At 42.5% G+C, this 22,695-nt stretch overlaps 1 protein-coding gene across 1 annotated transcript; it reads right to left on the reverse strand.

The window, feature by feature from the left end:
* Positions 1–892: 892 nt before the first annotated feature.
* Positions 893–21,275, reverse strand: appl2 (adaptor protein, phosphotyrosine interaction, PH domain and leucine zipper containing 2). Its single transcript, XM_012864156.3, has 21 exons — positions 21,143–21,275; positions 18,872–18,970; positions 18,320–18,379; positions 14,601–14,672; positions 13,598–13,685; positions 13,476–13,517; positions 13,322–13,380; positions 12,813–12,959; positions 11,542–11,624; positions 10,777–10,929; positions 7,860–8,048; positions 7,726–7,768; positions 7,438–7,494; positions 6,820–6,914; positions 6,016–6,171; positions 5,759–5,808; positions 5,501–5,675; positions 4,132–4,168; positions 3,875–4,030; positions 3,712–3,759; positions 893–2,354 (listed from the first exon to the last, which is right to left on the reverse strand). Exons 1-21 carry the CDS (start codon positions 21,197–21,199, stop codon positions 2,223–2,225), a joined length of 1,998 nt encoding a protein of 665 aa, XP_012719610.2. The 5' UTR covers positions 21,200–21,275; the 3' UTR covers positions 893–2,222.
* Positions 21,276–22,695: the final 1,420 nt, after the last annotated feature.

The raw sequence follows: 22,695 nt of genomic DNA on the forward strand, positions 1-22,695 counted from the left end.
TTTGAGCGTACGACACAGATTAACAGCTTTTGAAAGACGGTGTAAAACCTTCCCATGGCTTGTGTTTGGGATCAAGGGTGTTCCACCTACAGGGAAGTTGGTTTCAAACAAGCAAGGAACCACTTGGGCACCATGTTGTAATAAACGGGGAAATGCTGGAGCGTCGACGTCACTCTCCCACACTGAACAAGTCCGACGAACTGAGAGGGAGAAGAAAGGAGCATCTAGTCCAGAATCCATGTCTGGACGAGCTAAATGTTTGAGCGCTTCTGGTTTTTTAACGTTCACTGAGGATGTATAACCCGTCCACCCTGGATAAAAATGGCTCATATGCATCATTTAAGGCCAAAATGATTCTGGCATCTGTAGAGTTTGTTTTAGGGCTGGACGATGTAGAAAAAATATGCATATCGATAAAATAGAAACCATATTGATCAATATCGCTAATTCTCAACAAATTCAAAACACATTTTTAAGATCAGTCCTGGCCATTTTATGCTGTTGCTTAGCGACCTTACGTTTACATACAAAACACACATTGAATTCAAACTCAACCTTTTTTCCAAAACTACAAGTTTTTAAAAAAGGAAAAATAACGCGTGTTCTCTGAACTCTTTGAAGGGGGCGGAGCTTGGTGACGGCGCGTTGCCGGGTCTGCGTTTGTGATTGGTTGGGAGGATGTAGCGACTGTAATATTAACCTACATGAAAGCAATGCAAATAGAAGGAAAACTGTTATTCTATCGAACTTTTTATTTACCTTTTTTTTCCCCATCATTGATATACGTCTATCAGTCGATATATATTGTTAATGAATTATCGTCAAGCCCTAATCTGTGTTGCCTTTCTCACTGGCAATGCAGTAGGAAAGCCAGTCAAAAATGAAATGCTGCTTTGGGTTTAGGGAGTTTCTGCCTGTAAGCCTTTGACACTGTTGCTAACACGGTGTCAAGCAAAGCCATGTATTTTATGATTCAAGGTTCAGGTTTTCTTATCTGTGCAAAGTATTCCCCGTTTACAGGTTAACTGCGGGAATGGGCTCAAACAGCAGAAATGCTCAACATTCTCATCGAGCCAATAATTCCTGGAGATAACTCAACTTTCAGCTCTTCGCCTTTGATTATCGTTAATAAACATGCGAAACGGGCTTTTTTTTCCCTCCCTAAAATCGCGGTACCTGGTTGGGGGGGGATTGTTTCATGCATTACTGGAGAAGATCTGCGGTGGGTTTCCTCTTGTATTACAGCTCCGTACTCACAAGGCTTTAATCTTCTACAAATGGAGCAGGAGCGAACGGCGCCATTTAATCACGCACCGCGGCAGTCCCTGTACACACACACGCAGATTAAACGGCAAATAGACACTCTCACAAATCATATTTACACACGGCTCAAAGAAATGGAGCGCAGAGTCGTTTTTTTGGGGGGGTTCTCAATGAGGACGTCGCAGACAGATTATCCTCAGATTTGTTTTATACAGGTAGTGCGGAAACTATTTCAAGCATGATGTTAATTCGGTTTAGTGGGAACGGTTGAGATAAAGATGTGAAGTCTGCAGCGAGAGCAAAGAAAAAGGTTTTCCTCATGCCCCGCGTTTAATGGGTAGTTAGAATAAACAGCTATAGTGACTGCGAGCAAAAACAACGGACATTCTCCTAACTTTTTTTTTCTTCTTCCTCATTTCGACAGTTTTAGCTTCTTCAGCTGTAGCAATTAGTGCTTCACCTTAAAAGTGCAATCATTGTTTTGTATATGATAAAATGCCAAAATAGATTAATTTACATACAAGTTTACAAGGTTTTCACACACGAGTACCCTCACACTAAGAAAAGAGAAGCTGAAACAAAATGTAAACCTAAACTGAGCCACCTCTCTGAAGGTACGCACGCCGATACCCATCAGGGGAGGACATTGGGACGTGCATGCCGTGTAAAGTGTGATGCACAAGGAAAGCAGTAACTTCAAAGACCTTTAAGGTTGTAAGCATGGAACAGATGATATTCAACGACCTCGGAGAGATGGGTTTTTTTTAGGATGTTTCTGGTCAAACCCACGTCCCGATCTCTGCGTCTAGCGCAGCAACGGTGTGGAGATGTGGCTGAACAGGGTGACTGGAAATGACCCCTACTCTCTTGGGACGGTGTTACAGTACTAGACCTAAGGTGGAGGTCATAATGAAACCTGGTCTTTGTTATATAATTTTTCTGGAACGTTCTCAGGATAACTAGGCCTCAGACTCCAGGTCCTCTTGGCCCTCTCCGCTCTTGGAGTCGCCCGTCTCCGGCTCCAGAAGCAGAAACTTGCCGTCGTTGGTCAGAGGCATGTTCTTCATCAGCTCGGCCAGAGCCTCTGGGTCCTACAACAGAAGCAACACGCCCACAGCTCAGTGAGAATGCAAATGCAAATTTTGCCCAAACTGTATTAAAACTGCTCATGTCTTTAACCCTTTCACTTTTTGTCATGATGCAACCACAGACAGACCAACACAGACGAGCATAGCGGTGAAGAAAGAGGGATACATGGTGGTTATTTGATTTTGGAAAGAAATATATGAAAGGTGTGTTTTAGTATTTACCCTCCTTTACTCTCTTAACCCCCTAAATAAACTCCAGTGCAGCCAACTGTAACCGGACATTGCCTAATTATTAAGCTGCACATTACCATGACCGGCCGCCCTCTTTGTGCGACAGGAAGAGGGAAGCAGCTCAGAGGTGATGGATGGAGCTAAATACTGAACGATCCTGGAAAAAAAACTGTTAGACGCTGCTAATGACTTTAGAGTGGAGCCGAGCTTCACCTTCCAGCAGGGAGACAACCTTAAATGTGCAGCTGGAGCTGGTCTTATGCACAATTTCCCAAAACTACGGAATCTGATGCACTGCAAAAAGCTCACTAAGATTAAGTAAAATTTTATTGAAATGTGTATTTTTCCTTGTTCTTGAAGTCTAAATGATCTGCCAATGAAATAAGATTTTTATACTTTTCACTGAACAACTCATCTCCATCATCTTATTTAAAGTGCAGTATATCTAAATATGTTATTTTACAGGTCAAAATACTCATTCCATTAGCAGATGATCTTATTTACCTGCCCAAATCGAGGACAAATGCACTTATTTCAAAAAATTGTTTACTAACTTTTTGCAGTGAGTCAGATTTCTTTTTTTGGAAAGAGCGGTGGATAGAAATTTTAGTGTAGCTGTGTTTCCCCAGTACACATGTTGACTCAGAAGAGCTGTTTACCTTTCATTTCACATCAGCACTACATTGTGTAGTTGTATCAAAGGATATCCTAAAGAGCTACACGTTTGTTCCTGAAACATGAGAGTGAAAGTGATGTGCCTTTTAACATTTTCTCATCCCACTCCTAGTGCTCCCTCTGGTGGACAAGATCCAACTTGACTTCAATCAAATCACGTCGTACAGTTCACACTAAAATGTGTTTTAGTGCTGAAAATGTAACCATAGCGGGCAGTCGTGTTGTGCGTTATTAGTCTTATAATCATGTCAAGTTTAACTGGAAATAATACCGCAACCTTCTCTGCTCATTATGTCACAAAAAAGATCACATTTCAAATGAGTGCTTAAAAGTCAATGTGGCTATTTGCTCATTGTTTACGCTTTTACACTAAAAATATCCAAATGTGACATTCTGGGTTTAAACTTAATTCCAGCGAGTGGGTGTTTTAAGTGTTTCTATAATAACGTGTTACCTTCTTTGCTTCTGTAATCTCCTTTGCCAAATTTATGGTGTAACATATCTGTGAATGAAAGGAAACGGACAGAACTAATTACACACTTTCAGCATCAGGGAACACGTTTCTCAACTCAAACAGGAAGCAGGAAAACAAAAACGCCGGCGTTGGGGGAACGGACCTTTTCGCCCTCCGTGTTGCTCTCGAAGACAAAGGCGCTGAACGAAGGTTCTCCCTCCTCGTTTCCGTCGCTCCAGTCTCTCCCCTCCACCACGAAGCCCATCAGCCTCCCGTTCTCCTGGTGAGCCGCGAACTGGCACACCTCTTCAAGCTGGAACTGAAGGGGGGGGGGGGGGGGGGGAGACATTAAGGTGGTGCAGAAAACCTGCCGGGAGCCTTTGGTTAAAAGCAATGACTCTATTTCTAGGTCATACTTACGCTTATTCTTGTTACTTGAGTTTGGGGGTCAATCAACCTGTGAGAAAGAATATTTGTAATTTTCTGTGTTAGGTGTTTTTTTCTTTACTTAATGTAAAAACTTTCATTTGTCACCATATTTCAGCTGCCGTTTCAAAAACGGTGCAAACACAAAATACGTTGTAGAGGCTACACCAGAGCCACAGCTTGCCAAGTCAACGTTTCACAAAATCACTTGTTGCACCCAGGCCCGTATTAAGACAATGTGGTGCCCCTGGGCACTATACCTCAAAGCCCCCCCTCCCCCCGTACCCGTGCTGTCCTCTGGTCAAAAACATCAGACATAATCAAGGGGATTTCTGTAATGTAATTTACTATTCACTAACTTACACAACTACATGTAGGCATATGAGCAGTGAGCAATATTCAAATATCTCATTTTAAAATGTTGAAATCTTGATTTATTTATCATTTATTATTATTGTGACATCGGTGTTCACAAAACGAATAATGCATGGTCTTTCAACAATTTCAAGTAAATAATATAACAATTTATGAAAAATATATTTTTAAACATGTGTCATGTGGTCCCCCCCATGGTTGGTGCCCCTGGGCACTGGCCCTTATGGATAATCCGGCCCTGGTTGCACCAAAAACACAGGAAATATCTTGTGAAATAGATGATATGCATGACTTGGTAGGTTTAATACGCTTCCTTAAGGTCGTTCAGCGTTGTCAAACCCAGCCTCATCCACCTAAGCCTCTCTGCAGGAAAGCTAATCATTTTGGCAAAAGTGTCGCACGATGTTTTGATCGTTGGTGGAAAGCCATGGCATGGGTGATTATGGCTCCCCACCCAGGGCAGGATAAGACCGAGGGTGGCAAAAGGGCCTAGAAAATCGACTGAAAATCTCATCGGTCAGTTGCATCCTGAAGGAGGTTGTATTTCATCTGTGGATTTTGAATTTCACAGGATTTTAAAGAGAAAGGTTTAGCTCCACCAGAACTGACAATCTACACATTCACGCGTGCAGTAATAACAACCCTGTGTAGTGACGACTACAACAAGGACTTGATTGCCTCCTTAGATCGTATTAAATTCTTCAGTCAGAACTACAGATCACAGAGCAATAGAACTCTACAGGTGCATGTATTAAAAAAAAAAAAAAAAAAGAGATGATGAATGAACTCATAAATACACAACAACCAATCAGAATCTCAGTTTAGGATGATGAAATTCGAGACTTCTTATGACATTGGAGAAACTGATAATTCCCACCATAGAACCACTTAGCTTAGCGTTTTTTCTTTTTCTTCTTTTAACTAAACCCGAGAGGAAACGCTTCACATTTGGTCCTCCCTGACATTCATTCCCAGATCCTCCCTCTACCTGAGGCTGCTGCTGGTGACCATGAGGTGGGCCTCGGTGGTCCTGAAGATGTTGTGGATGGCGCGGGCAGCCAGCACCTGCCTCATGGCCTCGTAGATCACCTCCTGGTTGTTTCCGCAGCGAACGGCCATGGAGCCCAGGAAGCGCACGTCGAACACCTGCTGCAGGAGGGAGTCTGCAGAGGCAAAGCGGCGGCGGGTTAGAGACGTGGAGCGTGAACCTATTATTAATGGTGCATGTGGAGCGGATGAAGGTCACCATCGCTGTCTGCCGTACACTCGTCTGTTTCTCCAAACGGATTGGTCCGCCTGTAATGAGGCAAAGAGCGTGCATCAGCAAAACAAAAACGCAGTTAGCCCCCCGCAATGGTCATCATGAAGAACTCGGCTTCCTGGAAACGAGGTAATAAACTCAGTGAGGCCAGCGTTTGGGGTAATTAGCTGTGCCTCCTCGCTGCCTGTGTCTTGCTCTTGGATAAACATGCGCGACCACGCCGACTTCCTGCGTCGCCTCACCTCCCCCCGGCTCTGTTCTGGTCCTGGAACTCTGAGGCCGGCAGCATGATGTCGAACTGAATAGGCGTCCCAGGAGCGATCAGGTCCTCCGGCTCTGGAGCGGCCTCCGTTTTCTGGGAATCGCTCCCAGCAGGTGGCGCACCCCCTGGCTTGGCTCTGAAGGAAAGGGGCACAGGACGGCTCGGGGCTTCAGGGAATAAACTCATTAAACCCAAAAACATTCAAACTTCTATCAAAGATTAGCTCTCTGTCATTTCCAGGACTTTCTTAAAGCTGCCCATGGAAATTTCTGACTCCTTATTTACCTCCTATCTGAGCAAAATGACAAACTGTAGTGCAATCTGTCAAAGAGAGGGCTTAATAACAGGCCTTAAAACTATCAGCGCTAAGAAGGTGTTCAGTGTTTCAAGATTGGAGAACCTTTTTTTTTGTAAATGTGAAGATATTGAATATAGAGTCATTAAGTTGGTGCTGAAGACATCATTCTCTGTTTCATGCTACGCTATTCTTCATCTGAGTTACACATCAATATCACATACTTTAGAAATAAAAGGCTTCATCTCCAACATCACCTAAATAACTCCAAACCTAAAAACATTACTAACCATCTTATTTTCAACTAGGGTGCTGATTGCAAAAAGGGAACTAAAAGTAAGTCAATTTTTCTTGAAATAAGAGTATTTCCTTTTGATTTGAGTAGGTAAGTTTAAATCATCTGCCAGTGGAATCAGATTTTTGCACTTAAAATAGGCTGTACTATACAGCTGTCCAAGATCTAGCAGTGTCTCAACTTCTGACGCTGACCTGTCGGGGTTGGGAGAACCTTCTTGTCTCTTCTCGAAGCTGGTGATGGGAGTGACCGCCTGTATGGCCGTTTGGTTCAACCGGATGGCCACGGCCTAACGAGGGGCAAACGAGTTCAATAATTAACAGAATACAGAAGATAAATAAGATAAAACCGGCCCGAAGCTGGGAATCTTCATCTGCATCAGTAAATTATAAAAGGACTGTAGAACAGTTTAGTCTGTTGTAATTTTACAGATATTGTATGTGGTAGACCAACACAAAGCAGCAGGACGCCTTACTTACATGCTGCTTATATTTGAAGTTTAAAAATATAAATCTGGAAAGTGTGGCATGCGTTTGTATTCAGCTGTGGGTCTTTGGGGGTAAAGCAGGATACCGACACCACCGTGTACTACCATGGGGGATGGTGCCTTCACAGTGCTGAGCAGCGTTAGCTTTTCCAGTGTCAGATACAAGACGACCAAAACGTTCAGCTTTGGTCTCATCCAGCCCGGACACCTAAGCCCACATATTTTTAGCTGTCTCCCTCAACCGCCTGAAGAAACCTACAAACATAACTGCAGCTCTTATCTGCAATGTGGAACTCTTTAAAGTCAAACTGCGTCTGTGCTTCACCTCTGGGTTGTCGGTCAGGTAGATCTGCCTGGAGATGTTGTTCACGGTGCAAATCCACTGCGAAGGAAACACAGAAACCCACATCAGGCCTCCCTCTGGTTGGTGGACCGATACCAGCTTGTCACGGACCGCTTAGATGAGTCCGAGCATAAACAAAAGGTGAAAACCCCAGAAATGAAACTAAACAGCATCTCCGTTGTCCCGTGACAGATGCTCGCAGCATCACACCTCCCTGTGATGAAGATCAAGCCCACAGCCGGATTCAGCGGCCTCCTCTCTCACACTAACCTCTTCGTATTCCTTTTTGCTCTCGGCTTGCAGAATCATCGACCTGGAGGCGTGAAAGATAACGGATAAAGTATGTTCAGCCTCTTTTTGTGCGTGATTAACAATCATCGTCAGCGGGGGAAGCGCGTGCGTACGTCTTTCCTGAAGGCGAGGTTATCTGAAAGCAGTAGCGCCTGTCCTCGCACTCCACCGCCATGACGGAGCTGTTGTCCAGGTCCAGCACCATGCCCCCCGCCACGGCCCCCCGAGGCTGGCACATGAGGTTTCCTCCCTGGGTGAAGAAGAAGAGCCGATCCCAGGCCGTGGTCACCAGGCCTGTTTTACTGGAAAAAAACCGAAACAAAACAGGAAGAACGACGACAGCGGAGTGAATCTGCTGCAGAATAGATTAACAATAAAGCATTTGGTGTTATAGCAACAGAGATTATTGGAACATTGTCTATAAAATCAGAAGGCTCCTTATTTTACTATTATTCCTAGGGGTGGACGAAAATTCAATAACGATATTTATCGATTGATAGACGTTTATCAATGATAGAAAAAAGGGCAAATAAAAGTAAATAAAAGAACAGTTTTCCTTTTAGGTTAATATTAGCCATTACATCCTCCCAACCAATCACAACGCAGACCCAGGAACCAAGCTCCGCCCCCTTCAAAGAGTTCAGAGAGCACACATTCTTTTTTTCTTTTTTAAAAACTAGCAGTTTTGGTAAAATGTTGGTTGAATAAAGGGTTTAGTTTGAATTCGGTGTTTGTGTTTGTATTTAAAAATAGGTCGCTAAGCAACAGCTTAAAAAGGCCAGGGCTGCACTTAAAAATATATGTTTTGAATTTGTTGATTATTATTGATATATATCAATACGTTTTCTATTTTATCGATATGCTTTTTTATCTCTATCGTCCAATCTTAATTGTAAAACGAAGACCACAGTTAATTAGAAAGGCTACAATTAGTCCATCCATCCATTACTGCAGAAATATCAAAACTTTGTAATAAGCTTATTTTATTTATACGTCAACGACGGCTCATTTACTGACTAAAACCTTTTAGATTCTGGAAAGCTAAAGAACCTTGAATTTAAAAAAGGTGTAGGAAACTGGCAGAAAGCTGGAGCTGTACATTTTAAGGTGGAAAATAATATTCTCAAAAAGCAGCTATAGAAAAATATCCTAATTCACATTTGCATAAAGACTAACACTACAACTACGTTTCCCAGCGGCTCAAGTTTCCATCAGCGACTCTCTCTCAAGCTGGCTAGTACTTGTGCAGCGTCACCACGGACACACCAGATGCAGTTTCATCACTTTTAAAGAGCCTTATTAGACGGGAATGGGGCGTTAAGGCGCGGCGCTTCAGCCATGGCCAACAGGAAGTCGTTAAGGCCGGCCTCACAGGACCATAACACCTGTTTAGCTTTTTCCTCAAACTAAGTTTGAGACGCTCCGGATCCGAAAGTCATTTGTCCTGATCATTTAGCTGTCAGCCATTTCCACGCGGAAACTGGCACATAAATCACAGCAAGTGCCTGACAGATCTCAGCGATATCAGTCAGACCTGAACACACACCCAGCTCAGTGCTATTCTTTGTCACGGTGCGCTTATAACAGAGGAGTGCTTCATATTGGAACATGAAGGAGGACCTAAAAAAATGTTATCTAGCATTACAGCTATACAGTATAATTAAATGGATATTTACAAATGCCGCCTTTACAAAAGTCAGAGCTTTGTATCAGGCTTCTTTTAGCCTGCATTACGACAGATTTATATGCGTTATCCTGTTAACAGGAATGTGCCATCTTGTTCCACATCTTCGGTCAAAGACAGTTTGAGAAAAAAACATTTTTACAAGCCAAAAGTTGTGCAAAGACATTCCTCCCGATGCCACACCTTTAACAGTAGCTGCTTCCTCAGGTTTAAAAGTGGAGGTGCACGCTTGTGTTTCTACACCCCCACAGGGTTACGGGGAGATAGTCTATAATTTCACAACACAATAAGGCGATAATGAGTCGAAACATTAAGGCTTCTCATGTCGGTCCTCTGATTCTCCAGCAGAACAACCAATTTAAACGTGACAGGTTCGGCTTTCATTTCAGCTTCTTGAGTCTTCTGCTTCCTTTTTAGAGTCTGTAATCAAATACGGCATTTTCAGCTTTTCTTATTCATTTCGAACATCAGTTAAACATAAAAAAACCGAAAAAAAAAGCAGAACTTGTAAGACGTACAAAAAAGACGAAGTAGGCTAATTTACCGATTTTCCTTTCTCTTCTAATCTTTCGGTCGAGTGTTTCCTCTTCGGTTCAGCGTCTCGGCTTACAGCATCCACCACGCTGCCTCCTCTCCACTGGACAGATGCATTTACTCTATACGGCCTCGGCGTTTAGGAAGGCCGTGAATCCATAAATCTCTAAACTACAGGTATGAATTAGTCTTCTGTGCTCGTTTGTCTTCCCCATCCTGTTTGCAAAATAACCAGAAATGCTTTATGGTTGATAAATGCTGAAGTGGGCGGCTCACGGTGCGTTCGGTGACTCACATCCTTAATACTGAGAAACCATTTAAAACTGCAAATGCCGTTTTTCCCCTCAGCTCCTCTCTAAAAAGAAGCTGAGGTTTGTATTTGGCGTGCAGAGGGGTATGCTGGGAAACCTTTTTCCTGAGGAGTCACAGACATTTGTCTCCCACTTTGATGTATATGAGGGAGCGACGGGCTTCGACAGCGCTGGCATTTCACTAAATCACTACGCACAGCGCGCTGCACTTTTATCCCCTCCGGCCATTAAGGAGGCTCCCCTTCTCATACATCTGCTCCACAATAAGCTGACGGAGCACGCTGTCGCCTTGCTACCTGACCCACCTTGTCTTCCTTGACAGACCGATTGTTTCTCTCATTCATGTTTTCTGCATAGTTTTAGACAAAGTTAGCGTCATAACTCAATTCTGTCTGGCTGTTGTTTTTTTTTTCTGTTCCAAGGCAAACCCTTAGAAGACCGACAGGCAGAAACCAGTAGGAGACTCCAGAGAGGGTTTTGAACTACTGCAATGAATCTTACTTCCTGATGTTGAGGTAGCCAGCCTTCTGGATGAGCGTGCGACTGACGGTCTCGGTTTCCTTATCTGGCATATACACGGTGTCTTCCACGGACAGCAGCTCCTTCTGCGAGACGCGCATGGCCTCGGCCTCAGCGTCCAGCTGCTTCTGGATACTGGACAGAAAAATGTCTTCTTTAAAGAAAAAAACATCTGAGTTTACAGATTTTCTCCTCCGTCAGCATTTAATTGAAAATCCATCAGTGCCTTGCAAACGTATTCATACCCCTCGAGTTTTTCCACATCTTGTCACGTTACAACTACACGCGTCATTGTGTTTTTTGCTTCTTTTTTTTTTATTTAATAGGGTTTACTAATAAAAATTTAAAAAAAGCAGTCTCTCATCGTGAGGAAATGAGAGATGCAAGGTTTTCAACATGTTTTACAAATAAAAACCTGAAAAGTGTGGCAACCATTAGTATTCAGCAGCACCCAGCAGCTTCCTGGCACATACGTGTCTCCGCAGCATGATGCTGCCCACACCGTGTTTCACTGTGGATGTGAAGTAGGTAGCTTTCCTTTACTCACGGCAGTATGCATGAAGGCCAAACGCTTCCTTTTTCATCTCATCTAAACAGAGCTCATCCCTCGCATAAAATCATAATACATAGGACACAGAGGTTTGTGACAACACGTGGAAAGGTTTCAGGGGGTTTAAAACATTTGAAATCTTTTAAGCCAGTGGCTCATCAGCTGTCCAATACACACTGAATCTAAAGCGTAGTTACTTTTGGGTCATGTTGGACACCGAGGAGAGAAAATTGTCCATCTTCTTTGACACCAGCTCAAGGCCCTTCTTGAAAAAGCTGATCTGTGCGTGAACAGAAAACAGAGACTCATAGTTAGTTACTGGGCTCCAATTCCTCCCCAACAGTCGACCGTGGTTGGGTCTACATATAAAATCTTTTTTATGCTTATTTTTCATCCTTAGGGTTTGCCACCAATGCAAATAAAACACAGCTTCTAGCCCTTGACATTTATTGGCACACCCTAATGAATCTGTGTAAGAAACCTCAAAATAAACTATTTATTACAGTAATAGCGTTAATATTATACTTTAAAAACAATATAAAATCATCCCTTTAATTTAAGCCAATGTGCTCAGTGTGGCGGAAAAAAGGCCTAAACGTGTTTTTTTTCCCCTAACCCAATATTAAATGTTAAATTTAATACTTTACTTTTCAGGTTGATCAAATATGGAGGAACTGACTTCCTGCTTGTCTGGGGCTTAAATATGATCTGCTACACAAGCCAATTTCTCTCTCACTCTTCCAAATGGGAAAGACATAAGAACATGCCTTTTAAGTAATAAGATACTGTGCTGCAGAGGTGGGAATCTGGGTTCAGAAAGTAAAAAAAGCCGGTCCAGAGATTAGTTCCAACCATTTGCATTTCCAGCTCCACAGCAGAGACTAAAACCAGCAGGTTAGGTGAACAGGAGGAAGGAAAACCAGGCAGGGGTTTTATTTTCCTGAAGCCGGATTCCCCACCTCAGCTTTCTTGGTCCTAATGATTTAGTCAAAGACAAACGAGAAAAAATAAAAAGCCACACATCTAAACTTGGCCAGATCTACACTCCGATGTTTAGCTTGCCATAAAACAGCCTGATTAGGGTGCTACAGGAGGGGTGCAGAGATCCTTAGCTGAAAACAGCAGCAAAATGAGGGATTATGCTACCGCAATAAAATATTTGCATTAACATTTGACAAGAGCCCTGTGTTTATAACTGACCGACAATAAAAAAAGTTGTGTTAAATATGTTAAATAAGTTATTTATTAACGTTTTAATAAAAAAAGTCATCTGCCGTTTGTAAAATACCGCTTTGCGTTATATTTCTTTGACAAATAATAAACCCTTAAATCGAGTATTTCATTACTTGATACACAGACAAGTGTAAATTTATATAGCAAGTCTGCCTGTCAGGCAGGATTTCTGGCTCATTTAGAAAACTTGAATAGAGATATGATCACTCTTCAAAGGTCATCCTGGGGTCAGTACCTGCGCCTGAGTGTAGCCTAGCATGGGCTCCAGCATTGCTACTCTCTTGCGGTACTGCAGGGCGTTGAGGGCGCAGTAATACTGCAGCGAGGCCTGGTGCTGCTTCCTCCTGGTGTACGCCACCTCCTTCACCATGTCCGCCTTCAGCTGTCCAAACAGAGGAGGGGGTTGAGCACGCAAATTCGCCCCTGCGCACGTACTACCAGCTCCGACATATTGCATGCAAACACCCGCCGTGCTCTTAAACATGCAAATCGGCAAGCTTGTATTTGCCTGTAGACTGAAAAACGACGCGCTGTCAAGTTTAATGGCTGCAGAGCCTGCACTTCACTATGAAGTGTTCCCGTTTTAGAGCCCATTTAGCTCTGCGGCGGGTCACTTTTTGTTAAAATCATCATATGGTTGCGAATGGTTGTCAAACACTTGCGCTGCATTAACGGCAGCGTTACTGCACAGTAAGCCTTTTTTTTCCCACAGCTTGTTAAATCAGCACTCAGCGGTTATTCTACCTTTTCGTTCTCCTTCTTCTTGGGCAGTCGGCTGTACTTGACCATAGCCGCCTCGTGCTCTGCTCGGCGGAGGAGAGAGGATGTGAGAGAGAGAGATGTAACTACAAATACCGTCTGTAATTTGCTAGTGAAAGCACCAAAGGCCGACGCTTACCATCAGTGGCGATACCAAATATTTCCTTCAGAGTGCTTATTTCTGCAACGTTTTAAAGTATATTTAAATAACCGGAGAAAAATGTGGGAGACATTTTTTTTTCCCTCGTCAAATTGCGCTACCTGTGAGGTCTCTCTCTCTGAACTGGATCAGGGGGAAGACCATGTGGTCCGCCATCTGGCTGGCCAGCTCAGAGTGGAGCGAGTTTAGCTGAAAAAAAAAAAGAATAAAACATAAAATACTGATTATGCATTAAAAATATAACAGGACAGAAAGAGGATGTGAGCCCTCGGCAGACATCTTGGAGGATTTCAGCTTATTTTTTATATCAACGGTTACGTTTTCAAGCGTGGAAACAGCATTTTCATTTATAAACTTGGTTTCGCCGCAGACAAAAGCCCTGTGCTGGTTGGGATAAACTCCCTCTGTGGAACAGAGGGGTCATGTGAGGGAAATAATCAAAAGCTTTCTCCGTGCCCGGATAATGGAAACGGGATCGCACAGATGAGCAAACCTTTCTTATGTTCTCCGCTTATCAACAAGGCCCCACACCGACGTCTATGCAGTCTGAAGCAAAAAGCAAAGTGGGTTGGTTTGATTCGATGGAGGTGGATCAACAGGATTAGATTCAGAACTGTTCTCTCAGGTAAATGGGTTTCCTCAGTGAGGACGATGGCTGACAGGGACACCCCTATCTGTTCTGACTGCAAACACACACACACACACACACACACACACACACACACACACACACACACACACACACACACACACACACACACACACACACACACACACACACACACACACACCTGCGTCCCCATCCCTCCATCCATCGACCTGCTGCTCTGCCTCCCAGCGTTCATCCATCCAGCATGACACGCATCGCATTCGCCTCCCCACTTAGCCGCTCAGTTCCGGTCTCACCGGGCTCACAGTCTGCAGGTCTTTTCATTAGCCTTTTTTTTTTTTCCTGCAGGATGCTGAGGGAGCACAGGTGTAAAATCTTCCGTAATGCAATAAAGAGCCCGACTAACGACTCGGGGGCAGCTTATCATCCCTCCCTGAGTCCACGGATGAACACAAAAATGCCACCAAACCGGACTGGGAAGAAAAGGGGCTCACCTCTCCGACGGTCTTTGCAAAGGTCTGTAATGTGGCGACGACCTCTTCGTCGCCTTTTCCGAGGGCAAAATTCTGGACAGAGAGAGGAGGAGTTTCAGTCGTTTGGTTCTGGAAACATGGTATAAATCTAACCAACACGCTGGTGCTGAGACGCTGAGCTTTAGTTCTTCTCAAAATACCTCTATTTCAGATTCTCCAGAACAATAAAATACACTTTCACAATTATGCTGATGACACGCAACTATACATTATTAGTCTTTTACCGGGTGACTGCAGTCCAGTACTATCACTTATTGATTGTATTAAACAGATTAACAGCTGGATGTGTCAAATTTTCTTCAGCTAAATAAAGACAAAAGTCAAGTTTTAATTTTTGGGCCAAAAGAGCAGAGATTACGAGTCAGAGCCCACCTTCAGGCCATTGGTTTAAAGAGCTCTGACAAAGCCAGAAATCTTGGCGGGATCATGGACCCTGACCTGAATCTCAACAATCACACCAAACTTATCATGACAGCCTATTATCACCCATATTATCACCTAAAAAATATTATTAGAATAAGATAACACTACCCTGAGAAATTAGTTTATGCATTTGTTTTCAGCAGACTCGACTATTGTTTTTACAAGACATTCAAAAAGAAAATTAATAGCACAACTACAACTTATTCAAAATGCTGCTGCTAGAGACCTTACGAAAGCAAAGTACGGCCATCATATCTGAGGTCCTTACATTGGCTACCCATTGGTCAGAGAGTAGTCTCTAAAATCTCATTAATGGTCTACAAAGCACTTACTGGTCCGAGCCCTAACTCCATCTCGGATCTTCTGTAATACTATAAACCATTACGACTCTTAAGATCATCTGACTCAGACCTACTCACCATTCTAAGAATCAGAACAAAGCATGCAGAAGCAGCCTTCAGTATTTATGCTCCAAAAATCCGGAATAAGCTTCCTGTGAACTGTAAGACTGCTCCCCACTTAACTCCTTTAAAACAAGGTTAAAGACCTTTCTTTCTTTCTCTTTGCCACTGCTTACCCATTGTATATCTTTTTATTTCCAAACTCTTTTTGAGTGTCTAATTTCATGTTTTTAAGTGTGTTTGTATTAAATTCTAGGTACAAGCACTTTGAGTTCCCTTTGGATGAAAATGTGCTACACAAGTAAAGTGGCCTTGCCTCTAGATGCATCATTAGTTGTTCCCTTTTGAAAAATCCTTCCTGTGTGATTTCACATGAAGTCTACAGAGTGAGTCCGTGTACACTAGCAGATACACAGTTTTAGAAGCACATCTGGACGATCATTAGGCCCACACTAGATGACACCCGGGTCACAATATTGTGCTTCTATCCGTAATGAGTGCCACAACATGGAGATGCTTTAAACACTGCACAGATGCACAATTTGCAAAAAAAAAATAATTCCAATATATTCTATGTTCTATGCATAAATCTGACATGAACATGTGAGTTGCACATTTTTCTGACTAGTTCAGTTACCCGTCAAACATTCTGTGTTGTAGAAAATATGTCTAAATGCTCTTTTTAGATGTTTACAGGGTTAAGCGGGTGTAACACTACCTAATCTACTTACCGTTTTTTTTTTTTCAGGGGAAAGTCTGCATGATTCTGCAGTGGCTGCAGTCAGTCGGCAGGGCGACTTACAAAACAAATCAGTGATGTTCCTAACAGAGCACTTCACTCTCAGACTGCAGGTCTGCTGGTGGTTCCTAGAGTCTCTAAAAGTAGAATGGGAGGCAGATCCTTTAGCTATCAGGCTCCTCTCCTGTGGAACCAACTCCCAGTTTTGGTCCGTGAGGCAGACACCCTGTCTACTTTTAAGACTAGGCTTAAATGTCAGTAATTTGTAAAGTAAAAATTCCCCTGCAAATGACCTAAACTCCAAAGTTTAGGTGATAATACTAATCCAATGTGAATAGGCATCTCTGTGATTTGGGCAGAACTGGGTGTATTCAAATACGTGATTAGGCAGTGTTTGTTTCCAGGGCGCATTTTTATTTGCTTTTGGTGAAGAGACGTCTGTAAATCTCAGGCCTCGGTTAGGGCTATTCTCTCCACTGTCACTTCATGCATGCTCAGTATGAGGGATTGCTGCAAAGCCATCAACAACACAGACGACTGTCCACTGTGGCTCTACGCTCTTTCAGGAGGAGTGAATGCTGCTTGGAGAGACTCGATGCAATCCACTGGGTTTCGTTAGATAGGAGACTTTTGACCAATCTGTGTGGATGATTTGATTGAATTTGACTTTGTAATGTGCCTTGAGGTGACGTATGATGTGAATTGGCGCTATGTAAATAAAATTTTATTAAATAGTGTGTGAGGTGTGCCGACCCGATCTGACCTCAGTCACAGTGAAGCAAACATGCTGAATTCTTCTGAGGCGGATCTGGATGTCGTGGGGTATAGTGAACTAATTACTGCCCCAACGCATGCTGCTGACAGCCATGAGAAAAACTGAGGCTGGGATCAGGCAACAGCTGCAAGCGGACTTTTTTTTTTTTTACTTTATTTGTAACTATATAACATAGATACCCCAAGGAGACTGCATTTCCTCCCTTTTATAGTTGACTAAAGAGCAGCTAACCTTCTGCTCCCCCCAAACCCCCATGTTCTGACTTTTTGTTCTAATTTGGCACCATTTCCAAACTGTGAGCTTAGTTGGCACCTGTGATGTTGAAGATGGGCCAGCTAACAAACGCCTAAGCTATTTAGCTTAGCCTTACTATCTGCCACTCTGCTCACACACACACACAAACATTTCTGTCACTGCTGCTTCGATGTTTCTCATTTTGCCTCAGATCATCATCTGATCCTGACGCTGTCATCATTACTCATTGTCCAGTTTAGGAGTTACTCTTTGGGGATTTATCTCTCAGGTCACTGTGAGTTCATCACCCTTGCCTAATTGTCCATTAGTGTGTAGTTTCATTTCTCCATCTGATCATAAGCTTTCAAATCATGAATTCTGTTATTATTTTACTCTTTAAGTCATTGAGTGTAGGTGGAGATTTTAATTGGCTCATTAATGTTAACTATAAAGTGTAACTTTAGTTAATAAATTCACACATAGGCCTGTTTAAACAACAGTTTGTGTTTATTTTGTGTTACTGACTGAAGCCTCGTGCTCCTATCATCCCTAAATATAAACGATCAATTAGGATTGCTATTTTATAATGAACCAATCCCAATTTCACAACACGGTCAACACGTGTCCATTAAATGCAATATATTGCAGCTCATACCTTTTTATAGAGGAGGGTGTAACAGAACAGAAAATCTAACCTGTTCAAAGTCTGACAATATCTTCTATTATCCCCACCTACTGGTTTGTTTGCTCTTTTAAACTTTTGCCCTCGCGAGGGTTTCCACGGGTTTGATGCGCTCAGTTGGCTTTAGCCGGCCTGATAATTGCTGTAGTCTGTGATCCAGCAGCAGGCGACGTTAAGTGTGTGAATCCCAGTCTTTCAGTCGAGGAAACAAAAAGCAGTCTATTGGTGCGAACAAATAGTCTTTTTAGAATCTAAACGACCGTCGAAGTCTCGTAAGCGCGTCTCCAGCTTTACAGACTTTTATTTAGAGCAAAGTCGTCTGTCTCTGCTCAGCGGTGCCTTGGTCAGCTAATTAATGCTCCGGCAACAAAGGTTAATTCGTTTAGAAACTTTCTGACGTCTGTATGTGGGTGTCTGCAAACTTACTTTCTTTTCGTAGTCAAGAAGCTGCTGTGAAAGCTGCTCTGTGGCCAGTCCCATTTCACTCTGAAAAGATGGAAGAAGGAGGAGGACCACATATTACTTATTATGAAAGGTTAATTACAAGAGCTCTGTGTGCGGCTTCCCTTGTGCATCATGAAGGAATTAACTAAACGAAGAGATAAGAGAGTTCACATGATTTTTTTATTTGAAGAAGCAAAAGGGCGACAGGTTAAACCAAATCCTACAGTGGCGATGGGAGAAAAAAAAAAAAAAAGATCCAGTGACGTTAATATAAACTGTTGTAGCAGAACTGTAAAGTTAATTATCTAAGTGCAATATCTGCTCCTTTTGAAACACTCTTAAAATAAAACACACCTCAGGATTATGATTAACAAAAAGTGCCCATGTGAGGGTGGATTTTCTAATTACAACACGTAGTTTCATTAAAAGACGTTCTCAACAACACCGTACTGGGCTGTGAACCTCTTCCTGTGTGGCCGACTAGGACAGCCATGACGGATCAGGGCCTTAATGTGAGACTGCGTGCTTTGGTACCTGAGCTCCAAACACCCGTTGCATGGTCTGCAGCAGCTGGTTGGTGTACTCGGTCAGATTCCCTGAATCTTCCTCGAACACGCTCAGCAAGGAGCGGGTCTGTGGGGACGACACACAGGGGGGGGGGGGGTCAAACGTTCTTATGCTGTGCCACAATTCCCAACATCTCTTGGACACGTGACTGACAAGATCTGGACTTAAAGGGAAGACAGAGAAATTCCAGGACATGCTGTATTTTCTAAATGAATCACAATAAATAGCTCCAATAACTTGGAACTTATTAAACACACATCAGATTAATTATGAAGAACATACACAATAACAATACCCGACCCTTTTGAACTACACATGTGATGTGTTGCTTTCATGTCCAATCTGTCCTTTTCAGTTTAAAGCACTGATAATCTCAGCCTATGGGAACATATTTAAAAAAAAACAGAGAAAGTATTTCAAAAGAAACCTTTTACCCCTTTGAACAGCAATTTTCAAGCCTTGCCACAGATTTCCTATCTGGTCATTCTAGCACTTAAATGTGCTTCAATCTAAGCAAACCCCACTGTACCTCTGGCTGTATGTTTAGGTTCACTGACCTGCAGGAGGGATTGCTTTTTAGCCTCTAACAGGTTTTCTTCCAACACTGTCTCATATTTCAATCCATTCATCAGCCCATAATCTCTGACCGGCTTCCCTCCACCTGCTGAAGATTATTATTCCCACAGCATGATGCTGCCACCACCATGTTCTACACTGTGTTTAGGGTGACGATGTGCGTTGTTAGCTTTTCATCTTGGTTCTTGGTTATTCATTACTGCTCTCTTCACAGAACAGCAGTAAATGCAGAGGTTAAACTGCACAAAAGTGGAATATCCTGAATATATATATTTTTTGCATGTCACTATCACCTCATTTTGTATCTATCTATCTATCTAATATATATATATATATATATATATATATATATATATATATATATATATATATATATATATATATATATATACATTTTGGATATCTGCATATCTGGAGAGTGTAACGGAAGTAATTTCCCTATGGGATTATTAAAGTATCTCTGATTCTGATACATACTAATGATGTATGAGATAAAGGGTGGACTGCATACAAAAGCATGCCACACTTTTCAGATCTGATGCATAAAAGCGTGGAAAAGTCAAAGTCACATTAATGTGCTTCCAAGGTGCTGCATAGAGACGATGCTGGAAGCTGAAAGAGTGGACGAGGGACTGAATCCAGGGTGTTTCAGCATGTGGAGAGATGCGGAAAAGCCGATTCGAGGTGAAAATAAAGGCATGAAGATTTTACTACAGGCTGCCTATGCAAAACTAATAAAACTCAAGTCTGAGTGAAGTCACTAAGAAACAGGTGCAGCAAGGAAGTGCAGCCGGAGCAGAGAGGAACACGCCCATCTGGGTGAGGTCTGTTTACATTTCACAGCAGTTGACTTGAGGCACTATAAGAAGGAGATTTAATATACATTATTTGCAGCATTGTAAGTCTTGCTTTCATTAAGATTTAGGCCTGTTTCCAGTAAGAGAAACTTCCTGAAAAAGGGAGATTAAATAAATGAAAAAAAAAATAAATAAAAACATCTTCTTGCACTAGCTGCACTTAAAGTAGGACCCATTAGAGAGGGACAGCACTGTTTGGAAGAGAGAGTGATGCAAGAAGTGAGAGAAAACAGCCCGGAGCCACTGAAGGGTCTCCGGAGCTGATTTAACTCCTGTGTTATGCACCGAAATCCTGCAAACGTAGCAATATTAGTCAGCGACACAGCCCTGCTGCAGACTGTGTGGAAACCTTTCCCACACCCTGCCAGTCGGGCCGAAACTGGCTCTGCTGCAGGCTGCAACTCAAACTCTGAATGTGACGGAGGGAAACAAAACGGCACCAGGTGCAATATTCAGGCTGAGCTGCTGCCTATATGTGTCTGAAGCCTTAGGATGTACACAAAACGAGCAGAGCCCTGTGACGAGAGGCAGCATTGTACCACACATATATATGGCATGAGTGATGTTTACAGAGGAAAGTGTTGGCAGAAGGCCGGCTTTTTCCCCCTGATCACAGGGGATTAGATTCTAATAACAATGTGTCAACTGGACGCTTTCATCATCGACGAGTGGAAACAGCCTTCACTGGGAACTGGATACTGGCTAGGCTAAAGTAAAGCTAACCTCTGCGCTCGTAACACACTAAAAGAGGTAACCGTGTGTCCACTCGCCAATAAAAAATAAAAAATTAATCACGCAGGCCTACCTGAGGACTGTCCTGAAGGGCGTCCTCCAGCAGAAGTTTGTGATGTACGGCCGGCATCTTGTTAGCTGTACAGGGAGACAAGAATGAGGGGCTGGAAATACTGACGAGCGAGAACTCAGTTTCCCAGAACACTCTGCGTGCCTACGTCGGTCAGTACGCTGGTCGGATTTCGTCTACAAAATAAATGCACGGGGCACCTGCGTTGAAACTTTGAGAAGAAAATTTGTATGATTTTTATTTTATTTTGTTAAAATGTCACATTTATTTCGACTTAAAACTCAAGGCAGGCTCATAACTATTGGCTAGCTTAGCTACTTAACAAAACAACAGACCCATCGCCGGTATTATTAGTGACCCCTTGTGGTCACAACCAGAACTACAGCAGTTTGCCAACCGAACGTTTTCAATTTTGTTTTCCCTCATTAAAATTTCTTTGAAAATCATTTTACAGAATGGCACAAAGCAAGAAAAAAAAAAAGGAAATTCCATTACAGAAGAAGGAAACTGTGAAAAGAAAGGAAAACCTGCTGATAGATACAAATGTTTAGTGTGCCAAAATATTCCTCCAAAAACAGAAGTCTTCCTATTATTTCACATACTGGCAGGGGTGCCGCCATTAATTTGACCAAAAAAAAAAAAAAAAAAATCTAAATCATCCCGAAAGATCATACATATACATATAAAATTATCTTTTTGGTGCCCCTGTCATTCAGGGGCCCCTGGAATTGTCCTAAATGTTCCCCCTATACGGTGCTCCTACATACTGGTATATTATAATTTTCAAAATCATTCATAATACTTCACCCCTTTTTTATTCTATGACACTAACCACATACTTGAATATATTTTAAAATTTTATGTTACAAACCAATACAAAAAAATACAACATAACTGTGCAGTGCAAGGGAAAGGATGCCTTTGGAGTCTAGCTGTGTGCAGATTAATCTCAAGATAACTACAGTGGTTCTGTGAAAGCCGTCTATTAGAAGTTTATTAGAGAATATTAGTGAACAAACGCCATCATGAAAACCAAGGAACAGCCACACCAGTCAGGTTTGTGGAGATGTTTTAAGCAGGTTTAGGTCATATAATGTTGTCCTTAGAGCTTGGAACAGCTCTTTGAGCAATGATTAAGTAAAATACAGAGTGTGACATAACTCCATACATACCGAGATGTGACCATTGGCCTAATAGGGCCTATTTTTCCTCACTCTACTGAGTTCTACTGTTCTCCAGTTTTGCATTGCTTGTCGTCATTTCTGCTTATAACTTTTTTGTTCTCTCTCTTTTTTTCTTCATAGTAGGTACACCTGGTCTGACGTTCTGTTAACTGTGACATCATCCAGAGAAGACAGATCCCCTGCTACTACCATCTAAAGTAGAACAGATTACTGGATCAATGTGTGCTTCTGTGCTTTTTTTGTCTCTCTTGTTGTGTCTCTGTTCTGTCTTCTCTAACCCCCAGTCGGTCGAGGCAGATGATCGTTCATACTGAGCCTGGTTCTGCTGGAGGTTTTTCCTTCCTGTTAATGGGGAGTTTTCCTCTCCACTGT

Source organism: Fundulus heteroclitus, unplaced genomic scaffold, assembly GCF_011125445.2.
Source record: "Fundulus heteroclitus isolate FHET01 unplaced genomic scaffold, MU-UCD_Fhet_4.1 scaffold_52, whole genome shotgun sequence".
Classification (NCBI taxonomy): Eukaryota; Metazoa; Chordata; class Actinopteri; order Cyprinodontiformes; family Fundulidae; genus Fundulus; species Fundulus heteroclitus.